Raw genomic sequence first — 22539 nt, 5'->3', positions numbered from 1 at the left:
CCCCTCTCTCCCCTGATTCGCTGCTGTGTCTAAGCCAATTGGGAGGAGTGTACCAGATGACTTAGACATTCGTGGACATCGCTGGATAGAGATGGGCTCAGGTAAGTAATTGGGGGGTGCTGGGGAGGCTTCTACACACAAGGTTTCTATCTTAATGCATATATGCAATGAGATAAAAAAAAAACCTTCTGCCTTTACAACTCCTTTTAATACCCAATGCTTACTCTTAATAATCATACTGTGTAGGTTCACTTGTCACACTTTGTGTTAAAAAAAAAAAAATGTGCTGTCTTAGTGGCCTATCCTGTAAGTGTGTATTGACGATCATGCATCAAGAATGATAATTGCACACCTACAGACTATCCACTAGAGTGGGTATATATCAAACACTAGATTAAATTTTGGTTGTAAACATCAGTCTTTGAAAATGAACAAAGCACATCCCTTTAAAATGTGTACTAGCCTCAGTCCAAAGCACAGAGTGTGGTATCTGTGCTCTAGCTCTGGTGTGTTTGACCTCAGACCTCTGCCTGCTTGAGCTGAGAAAAATCATTTGATCTTTGTTTTAGAAGGCTCTACAGGAGAAATGGCTGCAGATAAAGAGGTAAAACGTATGTAGAAGGATTTAATTTAATCTCTGTGTAATACCTGAGGCAGGTCACTTCATGGAGTACATGTAAGGTTGTACAAACAAATGGGGGGCGTGACCGGATGTGGAGGTGAACGGAGGTGTGTGAGTCCTCTCCTCGCTCCAGCTCCCTGCTGCTGCTCATGATGGACTGATCCGGCTTTAAATGTATTAGCTGGCCCCCTCGCTGTCCTACCCATTCTATCATACCGCTAATTGAACTCTGCGGTGTACCTCTGTCTGGCGGATCCCGGTGGAGAAGGGGGAGGTGATCGGCAGTGGTGGCGCTCGGCCACCCAGCGGTAAAGCTAAGGAGCAGTCGGCTGTTTACGCCAGGCTTTGTTGGTTACCCAGCAACGAACCACACTCTCGCGGGAGTTGCGAGCCTCACGGGAGCCTTACGGGACCTGCAGAGAAGCGTGGTAACCGGCGTGCAGCTCTACCTGCCTGGAAAGTTGAAGTCCTGGATGATAGGGGGTCCTGCTGGATGGGCTTGATCGTGCTGTGTACTGGCTCCGTTCCTGAGAGGCTTCTAGGTAATAACTTTGAACTGTTTTCTTCACGATAACGGCGCATTATGCTGGGGAATTGCTGACACACACCAGAGAACTTATTGTTGTATGCTACTGTTAGTCCTAGTATTACTCCTTGGCCTTTGAACAGCATTTCAGCTTACCAAGAAACAGAGGAACAGGGGAACTCTTATTGGTTACCTTTTTTTTTATCGGGACAACTGGCATAGATCCTGGTATAGGTAAAATGACCAAGAAAAAGGGAGAGGAGCACCCCCAGCACCCCCAGGAGGGCTCCCTAGCGCAGGCTACCCGGGCATCTAAGGAGAAAGGGAACCTTGCAGCATCAGCAGCGGCGGCTAAGTTGGAGAAATACGCCCATACTCCCTCGCACTCCCCAGTCAAGGGAAATCGGCAGCCCCAAGAGAAGACTCTGAGGGGAGGTACAGGGGACAGAAAAAGTTTAAGTAAAGCTGCATCAGCATCGTCAGCAACTACGAAAACTGCGAATAAAAAAAGCCCTGAGAGGGACCCCCTAGAAAAAATGATTGAAGTTAATCCTGATACCGAGACACTTGGGGAACCCGAGCCTACATTGAAAGAGGTATTGAGTGCTGTTAATGCCTGCAGGGGATCACTGAGTGATTTATGTGACCAGTTAAGAGGTCTTAAAGAAGAGTTGTGTTCTATGAGTCAAGAATTACAGAAGGTTGTGGAGAGGACTTCCAATTTGGAGGAGAGGCTAAGCCAAGTAGAGGATATTTTACATCCTATGAGGCAAGAGTTTAAACTAATGCGGACTCAGATGGACACTTATAAATTCAAAATGGATGAAATGGAAAATTGCCTCCGAAGACAAAACGTTTGGGTTCTAGGCCTCCCAGAGGGAAGTGAGGGGTCCTGTCCAGAAGTATTCTTGGAAAGGTGGCTCAGGGAGATTTTTGGGGCAGAGACATTTTCGCACTTTTTTGCCATTGAGAGGGCACATAGAGTGCCCACCAGGCTAATCTCTCCAGGTTCCCGCCCTAGACCAGTAATTATGAAGCTGTTTAGTTATAAAGATAAGACAGTACTAATGCAAAAAGCTAGGGAAAAGGGGGCATTTTCTACAAAGACACTAGAATTTCAATCTACCCAGATTATTCCCCGGATCTGCAAAAGAAAAGGGCAGGATTTGCTGAAATTAAGCGCAGCCTGAGGATTATGAAAATATCATACGCACTGCTTTACCCGGCGCGACTACGTATCGATGCTCCAGGAGGGACACAATTTTTTGACTCAGTTGATAGGGCCACAAAATGGCTGGAAGAAAACAAAAAGAACTTTTAGAGCTGGAGTATAATTAGCTGACAGTTTTTTTTTTTTTTTTTCTTTTTTTTTTCTTTTTTTTTTTTGCAGCAGGGATTGGAGGGGGAGAGGGGGTGATTGATGTATTGGAGAAAACTCCTTATGAGTGTTTACAAATGATGGAGGATGATTGTTTTGTGGCTAATAGCACAACAGGTGATAGAGGCTGTGGGGGGGGGGGGGTAGGGTGGGAGGGCTGGGAAAGCCAAGCAGGGGAAAGTTCTTTTTCTGTATCCCTGCTTGGGTGAGGAAGGGGGGGAATGAGTTGGTTGGTAGGGTTAGATGGGTCACAAAGAATGCTCCCAGGGTAGGCCAAGAAAGGCAGGGGGGAGGGGGAAGGGTGGGCACAAGGGTAAAGAAGTATGCAAAATTCAAATAATATTAAAGGGTTGTAGTACACTATTACAAAAACCGCAAAGGGTAAAGATTAAATTATCACATAGGTTCTTGAAACACTTACTCACAATTTAATATTTGTAAAAGTAAATTTAGTAGGCTTAAAGGGTCGGGAAATTATGTATATGAGTTTATTTTTCTATAATGATGTGGATTAGAGCACTGGAGGCTAAGCAAGTAGATAAGTATTTTATATTGGCGGGTTTAATTAAGGGAGCTTTAGTGTTTACTGTCACAAGATGTAGATCTCTATATCCCTGCTTTTTGTTCTTTTTTTCTTTTTTGCAGAGATGCACATTTGTATTTTTGCTTATAATTTAAGGGCGGGTTAGAATGGTGGGAATAATTTCATGGAACATTCGGGGTATGGGGGATCCCATCAAAAAAGCCACCGTATTCTCAGAGTTGGAATCCCAGGGCGCAGATCTGGTGTGCCTACAAGAGACACACCTGACCAATGAGTCTAAATTATTAATTTGGAACAAAAAATTCCAAGCCCAATTTCATTCAGTACACACTTCCTACTCGAGAGGAGTGTGTATATTAGTCAAAAAGGGGCTGGTGTTCTCCTGTAGGGACGTCAAGATCGATACACTGGTTTGCTATGTTTTCTTATTTTGTACAATAGAGGGTAAATCTTTTGTTATAGCCAATGTGTATATTCCTCCTCCCTTTTTAAGATGGAGATCCTGTATTGCCTTTTAGAATATGCCGAGGCTAAAAGGGATATCCCGCTTATAGTGGTGGGTGATTTCAACATGGTTCTTAATCGTAAAATTGACAGGTTTCCCCCAAGGGTTAGGGAGGATAGGGCAACTGAGGGACTGCTCACTCAGCTGCTCGAAGAGATTGGGTGGTGCGACCTCTGGAGAATCCGCAACCCAGAGGAGCGGCAGTACTCTTGCTTCTCGGGGTCGCACCGCACTCTCTCTCGCATAGACATGGCTATGAGAAATAGGGGGGTGTTACCCCTACTAGGAAAAATAGAGTATAGGCCGAGAGGGATATCGGACCACTCGCTGTTGATGCTGACGATAAATACCCACGCTAGACGTATTGATAGATTATGGGCACTAAACCCAACATGGTTGGAGATTATAGGAAAAACGGAAGATATATCCGAAAAAAATAAAAGAATTTGTTGTAATTAATTCAGGGTCGGCGCCGCAGGGTGTGGTCTGGGACTCCCTGAAAGCATTTTTGAGGGGTATTCTGCTACAGAGAATAACATGGGTTAAGAGACAATCAAGAGAAAAGGGGGAACGGATTAGGAAAGAGGTGTTGGAGTTAGAAAAACAATACATGGCAGACCCAAGTCCAGGGAAACAGGAGCTCTGGGTAAAAAAGCAACAGTAGTATAAAATGGACATACTTAAAAATGCTGAAAACAAAAGATTATTCCAGAGGCAGAGATACTTTGGAGAGGGGGAAAGAGTGGGCCGTACGTTGGCATTACTAACTGATACTAACTCATCCTCCTCAATGATAGCTGCGATCCGGACCTCCAGTGGGGAAATTTCGTCGGACCCCTCGACGGTCAATAAAGTGTTCTTCGAATATTATAGTAACTTATATAAATCACAACAACAATTAGAAGTAAGAGAGATAGAGAACCTCTTAGAGGGTGTCAGCCTGCCATATCTTTCTGAAAATGAAAGAACTGGTCTGGACTCCCCCATAACCCTTGAAGTACAGCAAGCAGTAGCAGATATGCCTAACCAGAAGGCCCCAGGCCCTGATGGCCTGCCTGTGGAAATTTATAAATACTACGGGGAGGCGTTACTCCCAGAACTCTTGAAGACATTGAACTGGACGATTACTGATGGCAGTTTTCCCTCTTCAATGACAGAGACCAACCTAGTTCTGATTAAGAAGGAGGGGAAAGATCATCTTGAAGCAGCCTCATACAGGCCAATTTCGTTACTATGCTCTGACATAAAAATCCTGTCAAAAGTAATGGCTACTAGGCTAAACAAATGTATTTCAGAGTTAGTGCACCCGGACCAGTCAGGGTTTATCCCAAACAAATCTACCAGTGTTAACGTCAGAAGGGCATACCTGAACCTCCAGTCCCCGGCAGGGATCAGGAGCTCCAGGGCGGTCCTCGCTCTGGATATTGCCAAGGCATTTGATAGCCTGGAGTGGGGGTATCTCTGGTGGGTGTTGGAGAGGTTTGGGTTTAGCCCAAAATTTATTAAATGGGTGAAAACCCTGTATTCCCATCCAAGAGCTAGGCTAAAGATCAATAGCGAATATACGAAGTGGTTATTCCTTGAGAGAGGGACGAGGCAGGGATGTCCACTCTCGCCCCTGTTATTCGCTTTAGCAATGGCAGCTAGCAGAGGTAATAAGACACTCGCCTGGAATACAGGGATTTGGAGGGAGGAATAGGCTGGAAAAAGTGGCACTTTATGCTGACGATGTGCTGCTCTTTCTTGGGGACATGGGGCCATCCCTTGAAGGAGCAATACAGTTAGTGGAAAGATTTGGGAGCTCATCGGGCCTGGTGGTTAATTGGGAAAAATCAACACTGCTCCCGTTGGATTCAACATGCAGTAGTCACAGGGGGGATATGCTGAGATTGAGGGTAGTGGAGAAGATGCGCTATTTGGGTATAGTTATCTCAAAGGACCCTGCATAATATATCGGGGATAATTTTTAGTCCCTCTACTGGAAAAATTTAGAAGGAAAAGTGCTATCTGGTGCCAACTTCCGTTATCCCTGGCAGGTAAAACTAACTTGATTAAGATGGTATGGATGCCACAACTATTATATGTACTCCACAACTCCCCAGTCTGGATCGGGAAGAGGTGGTTTCTAAAAATAAACATCTTATTTAGAGAATTAATATGGAAGAAAGGGCAGGCAAGGATCAGATTACAAATGCTACAGCTTCCCGTCGAGGAAGGGGGGTTGGCAGTATCTCTCCCTTACAGTTACTTCTTGGCGGCTCAACTGCAACATCTAGGAGGCTGCGAATCTCAAGGCATGTTGAATACTAACGGGAAACTTATGACCCACGATTCCCCACACGGGTCTCTGGCGGAGGCACTAGAGGCTGGGACATTCCAGGTGGGATCTCCAACATATAAACTAGTCATTAAAGTCTGACAGGCTACTAAGAGGATTATGGGTTAAGTGACTTAGAAGTTGATGCGGTGCTAGCATAATATCCCGGTTACACACCCTTTTAATATAGACAATAAAATAGGGGAGGATGGGAGGGGGCGGTCTGGGGGGGAGGGAAGGGATTTAGGAGTTTCAGGTAGGATTCAGGTCCCAACGTTTTTTCTTTATGGATGAGAGTAAAGTATCTTTGCATAATTGGACCTGTTGACTTCTGTTACTTGGTATGTAATTTATATGCTTTTTGCCTTTTTTTTTTGGTAATAAGAAAAAATTAATAAAGAGTGTTGAAATAAAAAAAAGGTTGTACAAACACTTTTGATCATGAGATTTTATTGTAGCAAAACCCGAACAAAAAGTAATTTTAGTTCATATTTACAATACACTCTGCTAGTACTACTGAACACTATCGCAGAAAAAGTGAAGGGAAATCCAAAAGGGAAATCTCTTCAATGGTGCATAAATGTCAAAAAGTACACTGATTTTAACTCTTACCTGCTCTATCCAAAATTATAAAATTAAGTTTTGGCTATTCAGTTTAAATGGTTTGTAAAGGTATGCCCTCAAGACTCTCTAGAGCATGTCCCAGCATTTTTTTTATTTTTTATTTTACATGTTCCTATAACAAGTAAAAGCTGGTAATATCACCAGGCTTGTAAAATTCTTGTAGAGGCAGCTGCTGGGAAGAGGGGTGAGCAGGATGCACTAGGTCAGTTCCTATTGATGTAGGCTTGCCCCCAGAACTACTTTTCCCAGGAACCATTTTCCTACAGACAGTGTGACAGTTTAGAGTGGAGGCTGACACTTGCTGAGAGAGATCTCAAACAATGCATGTGAAGAAGGTGGGGAAGAGGCAGAGTTTTGTATCCGAGAACTAGAGCAAGGCTTGCAACTAGGATTGGAATATTTGTGCAGCAGAGGTAGTGACTTTGACAATCATGAAGTTAGTTCACTGGATTTCCCAAGCACAGTGCTGATCACCCTCTTTTCGCACGATAATTTTCAGCGGCCGAACTTTCGGTGCATCACTAACACAAATATCAGGTTTAGGGTGCACTGACCTCAAAGTATTTCCCACTGAGGATTATACGAGAGCTTAGTTCTTTTGACTTTGTACAAATCACTTGATCTACTACGGTCATTATCCCCAGATTGCGAGCTGGATTGGTGTTCATTACTGTATAACAGTTTGCACCTAGGTGTACATTGTGTTTACCTGTCACCTAGAAAGTCGCTCAGAGAAGTAATTCAGGTATTGTTGCACGCTGATGGTGCAACCAAGCTCCAGCTGCTTAAAGCTTCTTTATCTGGCACTGTATGGAGGTCACTACCCCAGCCTCCATTAGTTTTGGCTATGCATAACAAAAGACGGCATCTGACTGTCGTTCGATAACATCACACCATCAGGAGCTGTTTATCTTTCCAGGAATAAATCACGGACAGTTGAATGGGATGAGCACAAAGTAAACGTCCTGCATTACCTGTCCCGCATTTCATGGAAAGAGTTTGAATGTCAGATCTCACTTCCTACTATGCTGGCGAGGCACTGATAGTTGCAGCCAGACAGATAAGGAGTAAATACATTAAGCGAAGACAGCCGTGAGCGTGAGAAAAATTGTAATGCTCCCCTTCAGAAATCTGAAAGCTAAGAGAGCCAAATGGGGGTTCGAAAGAAACAATGTATGTTATATTTTATGCAAGTGTGTGTGTGTGTGTATGTGTGTGTATATGTGTGTGTGTGTATATATATATATATATATATATATATATATATATATATATATATATATATATATATATATATATATATATATATATAATATATTGTGTATAAGTCGATCCGAATGTAAGCCGAGGCACCTACTTTTACCTCAAAAAACTGGGAAAACTTATTGACTCGAGTACAAGCCGAGGGTGAGAAATACAGCAGCTACTGTAAGTGGGGAAAAAAAGGGTCAACAATGGCCATCTGCAGCTGCATGCCTCCCTGTGTCCATGCCTTCCCTGTGCCGATCTGCCTACCTGATCAGCCCGTGTCATGCAGTCAGACGGCGGCCATCCAGTGTACAAAAGCCGCGCCTCGTCCTCGTCTGTGATAGGCGGAACACTCCATTTCCCAGCAGTCAGTGTTCCGCCTGTCACAGACATCCTCTCGTCCTCATCCGTGGGATGAGGACGAGAGGACATCCGTGATAGGCTGAACACTGACTGCTGGGAAACTGAGTGTACCCCTATCACGGACAAGGAGGCGGCGAGGTTTTTGTACACTGGTCGGCTGCCGTCTGAGCATGACATGGGCTGATCAGGTATGCAGAGATGGCAGTGACTCGAGTATAAGCCGAGGGGGGCACTTTCAGCACAAAAAAAGTGCTGAAAAACTCTGCTTATTCTCGAATATGAATATATATTAATTTTATTTAAAAAAAATGTTGCCACGTGCATGCCATTTTTCCTTATGAGCAGATCTTCCCACTTATTCAGAGCTTGCACACCTTGGAACCATTCATAGACAGCAACTTTCATATTTCAAGGCCAAAGAGGTATTATTTGCTAGACAGGCATCCCAGGGCTGCCTAATTGTCTATATATTTTTCTACATATAATAAATAAATACAAAAATCCCAAAAAGGCTGTTGGTTTCTCCAAATGAATTATCTAGTTTCAATAAAGTATATTTAAACCCAATCACTAAAATGTATATAAGCCTTAAAGTGGATGTAAACCTGAATATATATATATATATATATATATATATATATATATATATATATATATATATATATATATATATATATATCTCTATATATATATATATATATATATATCTCTATATATATATCTCTATATATATATATCTCTATATATATATATATATCATACTGTAGAGTATAAGATTTCCTATCATTTGATCCCAGTCTTGCCACACAGAGTTAATCCATCTCTGAGCAATCCTCTTTTATTTTTCAGTGAGATAAATCTTGACAAACAGAGAAAAACTTTGTCAAATCCTCCCCCTTGCTGTGTGTGACAGGTGATTTACATATCTTGTGCACTAGCCTAAGAGACATGCATTATTTTTTAATTCCCTCCCACTCCTTTCTTCAGCAGCTCTACAAGGATTGGCTGTATCACACCTCAGCATGATTTGGCATGCTGAAGTCATGTGGTTACTTTTCTGTCTTTTCACTGGATGTTAGAGATCATAGCAGAAGTTCAGTGTAAGAAATACACAGGAGAAAATGCATATTGACAAGGGGAGTGTAGAGGTGGGCGGGGAGTCTACTGACATCACGACTCCACCCACCGAGCTCCAGACAACAGACCCACCCACAGAATATGCAGTTTTTCGGGTCTCATAACAGACAGAGGGGAGACATTTGACAGGTAAAGATACATGCAGGAGACATGTATATCCTTATAGATAACCCCTATGGCAGTAGTTTAGAAAGGATGACATTGGGTTTACATCCACTTTAACGCGTTAACATTTCAAAAAGTTATTTTACAATCTCCTTAAATTTGCAGCTTTAATAAAGAGAAAAAAAAGTATTGACGATCCTGCCATACAGATGCTTATTCAGGTACTTCATGTTATGGGATGGCAACTGTCTTCCTGTTGTGCTTGTGTATTGTCAGAGCCCATTCACACAGGGGCAACTTTGGATCCGACTTCAAGTCGCCCCAAGTCGCCCCTAGTCGCCTCAAGTCGCGCTACATGAAAAAATCAATGTAAATGAATGGATCTGTCTTAATGCACACTACTGCAGTCGCTCCGACTTCAGAAAAGGTTCCTGTACTACTTCAATCCGACTTGAAGGCAACTTGTACCCATTGATTTCAATGGAAGTTGCCTCCAAGTCTGATCACTGTTCATACTGAGGCAACTTTACAGGAAGCAGAAAGGAAACAGAAAGTAATTTCCTCCACTAAACAGCCAGCCCCCTCCTTCTCACACACAGCTGATAAGCTCTGATTGGCCACTTGTAAAGTTCCCTGTCCTGGAGGCGACTTCAAGTTGTGTTGTAAGTTGCCCCAAGTCGTGCTGTGATTCATACTCAAGTCGTGTCCAAGTTGCCTCCCAAAGTCGCGCTGGAAGTCGTGTTGCCCCTGTGTGAATGGGCTCTCACTCTGTCACATGCAACTTCTAGTTGAGATTTTACTCACCGGTATGAGCAATTAGACACAGAGGTTGATTTACTAAAGGCAAAACCACTCTGCACTGCAAGTATACTTGGAAGTGCAGTCGCTTTAGATCCGAGAGGAAGTTCTGCTGCTTGTATCATCCATTCATGTACAAGCAAGAATGCTGTTTTTTATTTTCCTTGCATGTCCCCCTCAAATCTACAGCCATTGCACTTCCAAGTGCACTCGTAGTGCAAAGTGGATTTACCTTTAGTAAATCAATCCCAATGTGTTGCATTCTTTTGCCACCATTCTAGTGTAAATGGACATAAAAGGACATCCCTTAGATCATGCTGTGCATATCTATGGTCAATATTTGAAATCATATTTTTTTTTTTTTTTTCCTCCAAATTATATTTGAAATATTTCCAACTTCTATTAATCTGAACCATCTCGAAGTCTGTAAACTTAATTTGTGAGGATCCCCACACATTTACTAACTTGGATTCTGTGACACATAATCACAATGGCCTGTGACTAGGGACTGCTGTGTCACACATTTCACCGAGCCTGACTTCTTGACTACAGAGGTGCTGAGAGGTGGAGTTTCAGGTGACTACGTCAGTACAGGAATCACTTTTTGCAGGCAGCAAAGTACCATGAGATATGTATTCCAGAGGAGAAGCTGCAAAGCATGCAGGGAATCCAAGAAGTTGTGGAAAGACCAGACAGGAGACAAGCAGCACTCACAATATGTAAGGAGATTTTTCAAGTAAGCATTGTAATAGCGATAAAAACAATAGTTATATATAGATATGGGAAGGCCTGGGTAAAAAAAAAAAAAAAGTAAACATTCGAGAAAAGCACTAACCCCCCCCCCCCCTTTTTATTTTTGAAAAAAAAAAAAAAGTGTGGCGCATGTTTCTACCATATGTAATATAATAATATATCTGTGACGTGGTATTCGAACTGTATAACATAAATACCTTATTGAAGGATTTTCGTGACTTTATGTAAAGTCCTAAAACTATTGCATGTTCTCTCAGCTGAACACAAACAAATCCTAGAATACAGTTCAAGTGACACTGTACTTCTCAATGCAGTGCAATTTCTGCTGAGAGCAAAGCTGCAATTTGCAAATATTGTGAGAAGAAATATTCTTTTCCAAATGCTACAAGGATGACAAAACACATCCTGGCATGACAGAGATGCCCTAAAGACACGTACAAATACTTTATGGAATAAAATAATGAGGACCGGAATGAAAATGAAAGTGCAAGTAGCATTTCCCTCCAGAGTTCTCATTTCAGAAACACTCTGCTGTTTCTGGATTATCACAAAGTATTTCTTCACTATCGGCATCTTCAAGTAAGGAAGTGTTACAAACCACAGCCTCCCAAAAATACACAATACCTTCATTTATAGAGAAAATTACACATTGAGACCATTGATGTACTCCTTCATAGAGCAATATATGCCTCTGGATCAGTATTGTCTATAACTGAAAATGTTGTCGGGAAGCTTTTTACTTTATTAGGCCTCTTAAACACGATACTCATGTTTGAGCATCTACTTTTTTCAGACTTTTTTTTTGTATGCATTTGCGTGTATCTACGCGCATTTTCATGCTCACCCATGCATCTTCACACAAATGCGCGAAAACGTGTTCTCATTCTGCACAATATGTAAATGGGCATTTGCGCGCAAGCGGTGTAAATATAATTAATGTGTTTGTATATATATATATATATATATATATATATATATATATATATATATATAATCTGTGTGTGTGTATATATATATATATATATATATATATGTATATATGTGTGTGTGTATATGTGTATATATATATATATATATATATATATATATATACCCTGAATTTCCAGTTCTTGGTAATGTCATCGTTGTGCCATATTTTCTCCACTTGATGGTGACAGTCTTCACTGTGTTCCAAGGTATAACTAATGCCTTGGAAATTCTTTTGTACCCTTCTCCTGACTAATACCTTTTAATAATGAGATCCCTCTGATGCTTTGGAAGCTCTCTGTGGACCATGGCTTTTGCTGTAGGATGCGACTAAGAAAATGTCAGGAAAGACCTACTAGAACAGCTGAACTTTATTTGGGGTTAGGCACTTCAAATAATGGCAGTACTGACTCATCAGTTTGAATGTGATTGCTTAATTCTGAACACAGCTACATCCCCAGTTATAAGAGGATGTGCACACTTGTGTTAAAAAGGACTTCAGTTTGTTGTTCAACTGAGTTGTACAGTTTTTAGATCACATTAACCACTTCAGCCCCGGAAGGATTTGCCCCCTTAATAACCAGGCCATTTTTCGCGATACGGCACTGCGTCGCTTATCTGACAATTGTGCGGTTGTGCGACGCTGTACCTAAATAAAATTGACGCCCTTTTTTACCCACAATTAGAGCTTTCTTTTGGTGGTATTTGATCACCTCTGCGGTTTTTTTGTTTTTTTTTTTTGTGCTATTAAAAAAAAAAAAAAAATACCAACACTTTTTACAATAAAAACTGACCCCAAATGACACTTTTTGGGGACCAGTGACAATATTACATCGATTAATGCTAAAGAAATGCACTGATAAATGTAAAAATGACACTGGCAGGGAAAGGGTTAACACTAGGGGCAGTCAAGGGGTTAAATGTGTTCCCTCAGCGTGTTCTAACTGTAGGGGGGATGGGCTTACTGGAACATGACAGAGATCACTGGGAACAGTAGATCTGTCATGTCGTCTGGCAGAATGGGCTATCACCTTGTTTACAAAGGCAGTTCCCCTTTCTGCCTCTCCTCACCGCGGGCCCCCGGTGGCCATAGAGTCCGTGGGACCCGTGGGCGCGCGTCCGCTATCCTCCTTGCACGGACAGGTACATCGGTTTGCGCAGGAGAGCCGACCTGCCGCAGTAAATGTACGTGAGCAGGTCGGCAAGTGATTAAAGGTGGAAAAACTTCGGAAATTATTTCTTTGTCTGTTTTTTTTTTACATCACATAAACCTGACATTTTAACAGGGCTGTGTAGACTTTTTATATCCACTGTATATAGAACACTCTTGTATGAAGTTTGGTCACTTTCAGTCAGAAGTGTGCTTCTCCCTTTTTTTTTTTTTTTTTTTTTTTTTTTTTTTTTTTTTTTTTTCTGGTGTCCATTTCATTCTCACCTGTGTTCTGTGTTAGCAGGAGTATTTTATTTATAAAGTCACTTCTTTTATTATCAAAGTGATTGGTCTGGTTTGCATTATTTTGTTGCTAGATAGAAAAGAGATTATGTTCTAGGAAAAGTTATCAGCTCTATCCTAAACTGCTGTTACTCATAAATAAAAAAAGACAGCCATGTAAGTGACATCTCCACATCCTACAAAACGCACTGAGAATAAACAAATACTAGGAATAATTAATGTCTTTCATCAGTGTTTTGGATTTTGAGATTAATCTTGTCGTCTTCAGGATGCGCCGTTGTCAATCTTGCTTCAGCTCGACTGTAGTTTTATCAGCAATGTCCTTCAAATGTATAGAAAGATCCTTCTAGCTGTGATATATATTTTTTTTTTTTATCTCTTCCTTCTAAAGCTGCATTATGCTTTTTATTTGTAATTAGTTCACAGAATGTTAATTACAAACTTGGAAAGCTTATGATACCCTAAAGGTCGATCCCCTTTTAAACATCAAACTCGGGGATTTAGAGCAGCCTGTTCATATGAAAATCCAGATTGTTTTGTTGTATACTTTTTATTAATGTGAAACACCGACTCTTCTAGGTTAGACACATTAGAAACTCTTAAAAAAAAAAAAAAAAAAAAAAAATTAAACTCTTAGGCCCCTTTCACACTGGGGCGGTGGGGGCGTCGGCCGTACAACAGCGCTATTTTTAGCGCTGCTGTACCGTCGTTCTTGCAGCGGTATTCGGCCGCTAGCGGTGTGGTTTTAACCCCCGCTGGCGGCCGAAAAAGGGTTAAAATCCCTTGTACAGCGCGGCTATAGCCGCGGTATTGCCGCGATATAGCCGCACTGTCCCATTGATTTCAATGGGCAGGAGCGGTGAATACACCGCTCCTTCACCGCTCCAAAAAAGCGGTTTGCAGGACTTTTTTCACCGTCCTGCCTGCGCACCGCTTCAGTGTGAAAGCCCTCGGGCTTTCACACTGAACAAACAGCGGAGGCTGTTTAGGGGCGGTTTGCAGGCGGTATTTTTAGCGCAATACCGCCTGCAGACCACCCCAGTGTGAAAGGGGTCTTATTGTCTGTTTTAACTTGCCTGTTCTGCAGATATTGCGATAGGCTGTTCAGTGCACTTACAGAAATCTTTCAGCATGAAACCAAAGTGAGTTTTTTTTTTTTTTTTTTTTTTTTTTCATAATGCACACCACACAGTTGGGTGTCTTAGAGGGGTAACACTCACCTTTTCATTTTGCTGGCAGATACGGATTTGTATGAAACTCTGACTACATAGTTTGGGTCCAGAGAAAAGCATTTGACTTGCTTTTAAAGGCCACATCACACTAGCGAATTTGCTGCTGGCGAGAACAGTGTTCAGAATGTCCTACAGCAAAGTTCAACGTTTTAAAGCCACCAGGGTTCATCAGGCAAAAGTGACAAGAAGTGATCCCTGGTAGTCCTGAAACGTTGCATGTGCAGCATGGCCCCAACTCCCTCTTCACAGCACTTTATTGACAGTAGCAGGAGCCATTGTCTCCTACCGCTGTCTCTGAGCCCATGAGAGAGGAGAGAGAACCAGTGCTGCTGCAAAAAGGTACAGCGCTGGATCAATACAGGACTCTCAGGTAAGTCGTTCAGGAGGGGGCTGGAGGAGCAACTTGGAAAATGTGATGTGCCACAGGAAAACACAATTGTGCCACGATTTTGCTGAGTTTTGCAGTTTCCCGCAGCCAACGGTAAAAATGTTCCTATCCCAAACGCAATTCTTCTCTGTTCAAGAGAGGAAGGTTGAACCTCCCCTAACCACAGCAGCTCCTAAACAATGCTAAAAGCCTATGTGTACATGGACACATAGGCTTTTATGGAGTTGAGTTTAGGAGCTTTGGCAAAAAAAACGCCAAATGCTCCAAAACTCAAGTCTAGGAGCTATAGTGTACATGAAGCCTTGGGAAAACACTGATCATGCATGGCGACCCTCAATGTACAAATTGAGTCTTTCCCTGCTGAATCCTCCCTGTTCTCCTTATTTGCTTCCGTGAGGTTGTATAAAATGCATGGCAATTGAAAATCACATTTTCTCTACTTATTACATTCTAGAGCTAGCATTAGATCTATGAGCTCAATCAAAACCCTTTGAGGTCTGTTTAATGATAAACACATGACACTGGGCTGCAATACCCATCTCCCACTGCAGAGAGAAACTGTAATTACTTGTGTTTTTAAGCAATAAAACCCCTCGCACAGCACAGGAAAATAGAAGTGGTATTGGCCCTTGTGCTATTAAATTGTTTTCCCATTTGTGCTCGAAGGTATTTTTTGCAACTCATAAAAAACAAAACTGTAGCTTAATTTACAGATATTGTATACAGCAAGAAGAACATTTAATGAATCTTGAGACATAAAATATATATATATATATATATATATATATATATATATATATATATATATATATATATATATATATATATATATATATATATATATATATATATATATATATATATGTATGTATATATGTATGTGTTTTGTTTGTTTTATGAGCTCATAAACAGAGAAGAAGGATGATTAGTCGCATTGTTGTTCCTGTTTTGTCACAAATCCGTAGAGCAAGAATCTAATAGTGATGTGCATTGTTTTCCGCCACGCATAGCGTTTTGCTTTTAGGCCAAAAAGTTCAATTTTGGTCTCATCTGACCAGAGCACCTTCTTTCACATGTTTGCTGTGTCCCCCACATGGCTTCTCGCAAACTGCAAACGGGACTCATGGCTTTCTTCTTGACACTCTTCCATAAAGGCCAGATTTGTGGAATGCATGACTAATAGTTGTCCTGTGGACAGATTCTCCCACCTGGGCTGTGGATCTCTGCAGCTCCTCCCGAGTTACCATGGGCCTCTTAGCTGCTTCTCTGATTAATGCTCTCCTTGCCCGGCCTGTCAATTTAGATGGATGGCCATGTCTTGGTAGGTTTGCAGTTGTGCCATACTCTTTCCATTTTTGGATGATGGATTGACCAGTGCTCTGTGAGATGTTCAAAGCTTGGGATATCTTTTTTTTAGAACCTAACCCTGCTTTAAACTTCTACACAGCTGTATCCCTGACCTGTCTGGTGTGTTCCTTGGCCTTCATGATGCTGTTTGTTCACGAAGGTTCTCTAACAAACCTCTGAGGGCTTCACAGAACAGCTGCATTTATACTGAGATTTAAATTACACACAGGTGGACTCCATTTACTAGTTAAGTGACTTCTGAAGACTATTGGTTCCACTAGATATTAGTTATGGGTATCAGGGGTAAAGGGGGCTGAATACAAATGCACGCCACACTTTTCAGATATTTGTGAAACATTTTGAAAACCATTTATCATTTTCCTTCCACTTCACATTTACATGCCATTTTGTGTTGGTCTATCACATAAAATACATTTACGTTTTTGGTTGTAACATGACAAAATGTGGAAAATTTCAAGGGGTATGAATACTTTTTCAAGGCACTGTAGTAGCCACCAGTCACAGGAAAAGGAAATGCAGGGGACTGAGGCTGCATGCATGCATACATACATACGGTCCCCGAGTTGCAAACATCTGACTTACAAACGGAGTGAGATAACAGGAAGTGAGAGGAAATCTACCCCTAGGAAGGGAAATTCACTCCTGTAAGAGTTATTATGGGAAAAGTGTCTCCACTGAAGCTTTATCACCAATCCTTGTTTCCACAACAACCCAAAATTTGGGACAGAAAGTGAGGTGAAATCTTCTGACTAGGGGCACAGACAGCTAAACAAATGTTACAGGGGTGTTAACTCTTCCCTATGCTATTTAAAAAGATCAATTTATTTTTTTGGCTGGAGCTACACCTAAAAAACGTACCTGTTCCGACTTATACAAATCCAACTTTAGAACAAACCTACGCACCCTTCTTGTTTGTAACCTGGGGACTGCCTGTATTCAAATTGGGATTGCTCTGCAAATTCCTACCTCCTTTACCAATACATGATCTTGCTAGAAAACAAATGAGTTCAGCTTTAAATTCTGTTGGGGAAAAAAAAACATACAACCTGTCTTTCCAGTTCATTTACATTTCCCTATGTTTTATCACCTTAAAATTGCTGCAAGTGCAGAAGAATACCTGTTGATCTACCAGGATTTCAATTGTGTTCCTAACTTTGAGCTTTCGACAGAATTCCTTTTCTTCACTGAGCCTTACCAATGTTCTCTCCAGAAAATAAGAAGCTGGTCATTAGACTCGCTTCCATTGAACATTCCTGCTGGAAAACCAGCATTCAATCAACCGCTGCAGCCGTTGCTTGATCAGTGTATTCTGACAGGGGTTCACTTTTTCTGTGTGACTGACAGCTACTTGGTCATGCAACACTGTACCCAAGTAAATTACATATATTTTTAAATGATACATAGAGATGTCTTTTGGTTGTATTTAACCTCCTCGCGCTTGGCGTGTGAGCCTTCACAGAGAGTGGCTGCATATATGCAGCCCTGTGCAAACCACTTGCCTTGCTGAGATTGCGCCCCCAGCATGGTAGACATTGGTTGCCGGACAGCTCCCGAATGCATACCAGCAATAGGGACTTTCCGATCATGTGACAGCCAATCGCAGCAGTCACTTGAGCTGCATGCCCGCCTCCCAGCGTTTAGAACAGGGATCCTCAAACTACAGCCCTTCAGCTGTTGCAGAACTACACGTCCCATGAGGCATTGTAAAACTCTGACATTCACAGACATGACTAGGCATGATGGGAATTGTAGTTCCTAAACAACTGGAGGGCCGTAGTTTGAAGACCCCTGGTTTAGAACCATTAAAGAGCTGGGAGGCCGCTGGTGGGAAGGGATTAATAACCATATTTTGGAAAACAAATATTTCTTTTACTTTCTGTCCTAAAATAAACAAAACATTTTTTTTGGAACTGAAGAAACAGATATTGAGGTGGTTAAAAATGGGTTTATCCTTTTTAAAAGTCACCCACTTGCCAAATGCAAGTTTTCATTGGTAGTCAGTAGCACTTTAGTTTCCATCCCCATCCCTAACAATCCCTCAACATTCATGATCAGTGGCATTGTAACCCTTCCAACCCCCCCCGCCCAAATTGGAAATCATTCATAGTAACTGGAATATTCCCCCCCCCCCTTCCCTAAACAATCGCACAACATTGGAGGCCAGTGCCATTTTAAATGCCAGAAGGAAGGTACATAACTGCCTGGGTGGTTGAATGATGGCAAAATTAGCTTTTTTAATTTAATTATTACTGTGCTAAGATTTTTTTTAGTTGGAATTTAGCTGTAAGCAGAAGTAATTTATTTATTTTTGCCAGGTAGGTTTCTGGTCACTTATTTGTTCTCTCCCTTTTTGTATTCCTGCAGGGAGCTGACAAGAATGTGAAAGGACCTGATGGACTAAGTGCCTTTGAAGCTTCAGATAACCAGTCAATTAAAGATCTACTGCATTGATGGAACTGGAGATTGTCAGCACCGTTTGCCTCTCACGTCTTATTTTTTTTCTTTCTTTCTTTTTTTTTTTTCTGCCCGTTCATCCATAATTTTCATCTTAACTGTGGGGAAATGCAGTGACAATTGAGAGAGAACAGCCTTGGTTAGACAGAATTCCCCAATGTCTCTGCTTACTTTTTCCAAAGTTTGGAACATACCACTGTCTGCAAAAGCACAGGGGTGTTTAAGGGTCATTCGAAGGAATGAATCACAGATCTTAATTATAGAACATGTACCTTGTTTACAAAGAGAGATAACAACTTCCTCTTGATTGTAGGGATTGTTAGAACTTGAAGATTAAATAAGAATTTTTTTAGCTTTCTTATTTAGAACGTTGAATGAGAATTAGCATTTTCTTGGCTTTTGATCATGTTCTAAACTGTTTAATAAATACTCTTCACCTCATGCAGCGTATGGAGTGCGTTTGAAGGCCTTGTATACTTGAGAACAAATAATTCAGCACTATGTACTTTGGACCTTTTATTAAAGAATCGCATAATATGTTTATGGTTTAAACCCACTAGTTTGCAAAAATATCAGCTAATGTTTGAAACCCTCTTTCCCCTTCCTAAGCCAAACCAAACATTGGAGAAAATATACTGTAGTATAGGTGTTCCAGACCTCGCTATAATGCATTGTGTATATTTATTTCAATAGCACTTTTCTTCCTGGGGACACCAAGCACTTACTAAATTGGAGTTGGGATCCCTAAAAAGAGGTTTGTCAGGGGATGCTATTAGGCTGGGTGAATAGATGCCTCTTGAATTTGCCTAAATACATCCAGTGAGGATGCTTCCTGGACAATGGATAGCTGTGATTTCCATATCGTTAGTGCTACATGATGGAATGCACAAGATCCAAAAGATTTAGCAATTCTAGGCACGTGTAGTTTCCCTTTCTCTGATGAGTGGAGGGAGGGTGTGGGAGATGGGGAAGCCAGTTCAGTCAGATAGGCATGGCGCAAGTTATTTTGGGCTCTATAAATAAGTAGGCTAATTTTAATTTAAGTAATATGTCCCATTTGATCTGATTGATGCTCAAGTGGATGAAAAGTAAAAAGGACCATGGTTGTCATAGTGTCTGGACTGACAGCCCCTTCCCTCACTCTCTACTCTTTTTTTAAAAAGCTGTCAAATTCAGTACACATTTAAAAAGCAATTTAGCTTCAGTATGCAATATGGGGAATGTGTTTGCTGCCTGGATGATGACCAACACCGGTCATGCCTATGTGTGCTTCTTTTCACTTGGTGAACCACTCAGCAATTCATCAAAAAAATAAATTAAAAAGCATAAAGCCCAATTTTAGACCCACCACCGACTATAGTTGTGGTATACTACATACCTTTTTTTTTAAGACGACTTCTCACATGATGTCATGTGACACACTGGGTCTGCTTACTCTTCTTCAATGGTGCTGGGTAGTCCATCTGACATTAAGTCCATGAAACATTTGTTCTGCGGCATTGTGATGTGATGACGTGCTCCCAGGAGATGTGTCCACGATGCCCTAGGCCCACAGAAAAGGGCTTGATTGATAGTGAGCATCCCCTAGCCTGGAAGAGGAAAACTTAAAGTGGATGTAAACCTGATTCATGAAAATTGACCTAAGCACATATCTGTAGTGTTTTCTTATCTTTCTCCAAAGCACTAAGTCCCGTGTCTATCTGCTGCTCCATTCTTCTCTTATCAGCATGATAACTTCTAACAAGTTCTGACATCCAAAATAAAACCAGCCTGAAATTTGTGTCGGGGTTGGTGCTATAAATAAAGTAGCAGAGAGCTACTCTATTCACAGCACAGCTTTGCACATTCCTTCCTTCCTTTGCCTATGTGGAGTTGGGGTGTGTGCCTTTCCTCCAATCAGCTGTCACACCGTGTATGGCAAGAATCCACACCCAGTGGTGAACAGGAAGAAAAAAAATCTAACACAAGACAGCAGATTAACATGTAAAACGTATGTAGGGAGATTTGTTTAATCTCTGTGTATCATGGGAGGCTTTTCACTTGACTGGGTATAGAGGAAGGTTTACATCCACTTGCCAACCGGGCACTTATACCCCCTTCCTTCCCAAGCCATTTTTCAGCTTTCAGCGCTGTCGCACTTTGAATGACAATTGCACGGTCCTGCTACACTGTACCCAAACAAATTTTTTATCATTTTCTTCACACAAATAGAGCTTTCTTTTGGTGGTATTTAATCACTGCTTGGTTTTTTATTTTTTACAAAAAAAAGACCAAAATTTTCAAAAAAAAAAAAAAAAATGTTTTACTTTTTTTTTCTGTCAATAAATTTTGTAACTAAGTAATTTTTCACCTTCACTGATGTGCGGTGATGAGGCGGCACTGATGGGCTGAACTGGTGAGAATTGATGAGGTGGCACTGATGAGGAGGCACTAATATGCCGCACTGGTGGGTGGCACTGATGGGCGACATTGATGGGCAGCACTGATTGCCAGCACTGACTTGCCCCCTAAACGGGAATACAGTAAAAATATTCCAATGGGAACACTCTAGGAGAGCACTTGCCTCATTTTGAAGACATTTCCTCTTACTTTCTATTTGGAAAGTGTTTACAGGACAGGAAATGAAGTAAAATCTTAATTTGGACACAGATAACAAAAAAATGACAAATGTTTGACCATTCCCACCCTATCCAATTAAAAAAAAAAAAAAAAAAAAAAAAGCATTGCACAGTACAGGCCACAGGAGTTTTTATAGAAGCTGGGTTATAGGCTCATACCTTCAGGTGACTGGACACTGGCAAAGCTTTTGGGAACACACCACCTGGACGCTCCCCTACCCCACTCTGTGAGTTCTTGGCTAGAGTCCTTAGATATTAATTGAGGCTGAATTTGCAAAGTCCAGTCATAACTAGTTCTCTTTGAATGTTTTAGCATACTTTGCCTATTCTGCCCTTCGTGATTACTAATTACTGCATCTAAAGGAACATGTGAAAATTTACATGTTCTTACTTATAGGGGCGCACCGAATGGATATTTTGGTGCCGATACCAAAAATGAAGGATGCACCACGGATGAAGGATTCCACGGATGTGGATATAGGGGGCAATTTAGGTAACAAAATTGCACCAAAAGACTGATATATACTATATTACCAAAAGTATTGGGACACCTGCCTTTACACGCACATGAACTTTAATGGCATCCCATTCTTAGCCCAGAGGGTTCAATACTGAGTTGGCCCACCCCTTGCAGCTAACACAGCATCAACTCTTTTGGGAAGGCTGTCCACAAGGTTTAGGAGTGTGTCTATGGAAATGTTTGACCAGTCATCCAGAAGTGCGTTTGTAAGGTCAGGTACTGATGTTGGATGAAAAGGCCTGGCTCATAGTCTCCGCTCTAATTTATCCCAAAGGTCTTCTAGGGTTGAGGTCAGGACTCTGTGCAGTCCAGTAAAGATCCTCCACCCCAAACTCACTCATCCATGTCTTTATGGACCTTGCTTTGGGATGCCATTAAAGTTCATGTGCGTGTAAAGGCAGGTGTCACAATACTGTTAGTAGAATAGTGTATATCAGTCTTGTGGTGCTTTGAGGTGCCATTCATTTAGAATGGCACTCCAATGCACAGTAGAGGGCAGCGTGTACATCATGTTAGGCTGCTTTACACAAGAGTCATGTCCATTCATTTTAAGCGTTGCGATGCATCGGCCAAACAATTGGCCTGCCTTGATGCAGTGCTTGTTAACACTCAAAATACCA

General features: G+C 41.5%; 1 protein-coding gene across 1 annotated transcript in view; it reads left to right on the top strand.

Moving 5' to 3' along the window:
• The window catches only part of MTPN (myotrophin), a 139986-nt gene extending 118485 nt beyond the window's left edge, over positions 1–21501 (top strand). Inside the window, exon 4 of the mRNA XM_073621805.1 lies at positions 18692–21501. Within this exon, the coding sequence (XP_073477906.1) occupies positions 18692–18778 (87 nt within the window). The 3' untranslated portion in view covers positions 18779–21501. The remainder of the gene's footprint in view (positions 1–18691) is intronic.
• Positions 21502–22539: the final 1038 nt, after the last annotated feature.

Source organism: Aquarana catesbeiana, linkage group LG03 (genome assembly GCF_042186555.1).
Source record: "Aquarana catesbeiana isolate 2022-GZ linkage group LG03, ASM4218655v1, whole genome shotgun sequence".
Lineage (NCBI taxonomy): Eukaryota > Metazoa > Chordata > Amphibia > Anura > Ranidae > Aquarana > Aquarana catesbeiana.
Note: the sequence above shows the minus strand (reverse complement) of the source record. Positions and strands in the feature narration are given on the sequence as shown.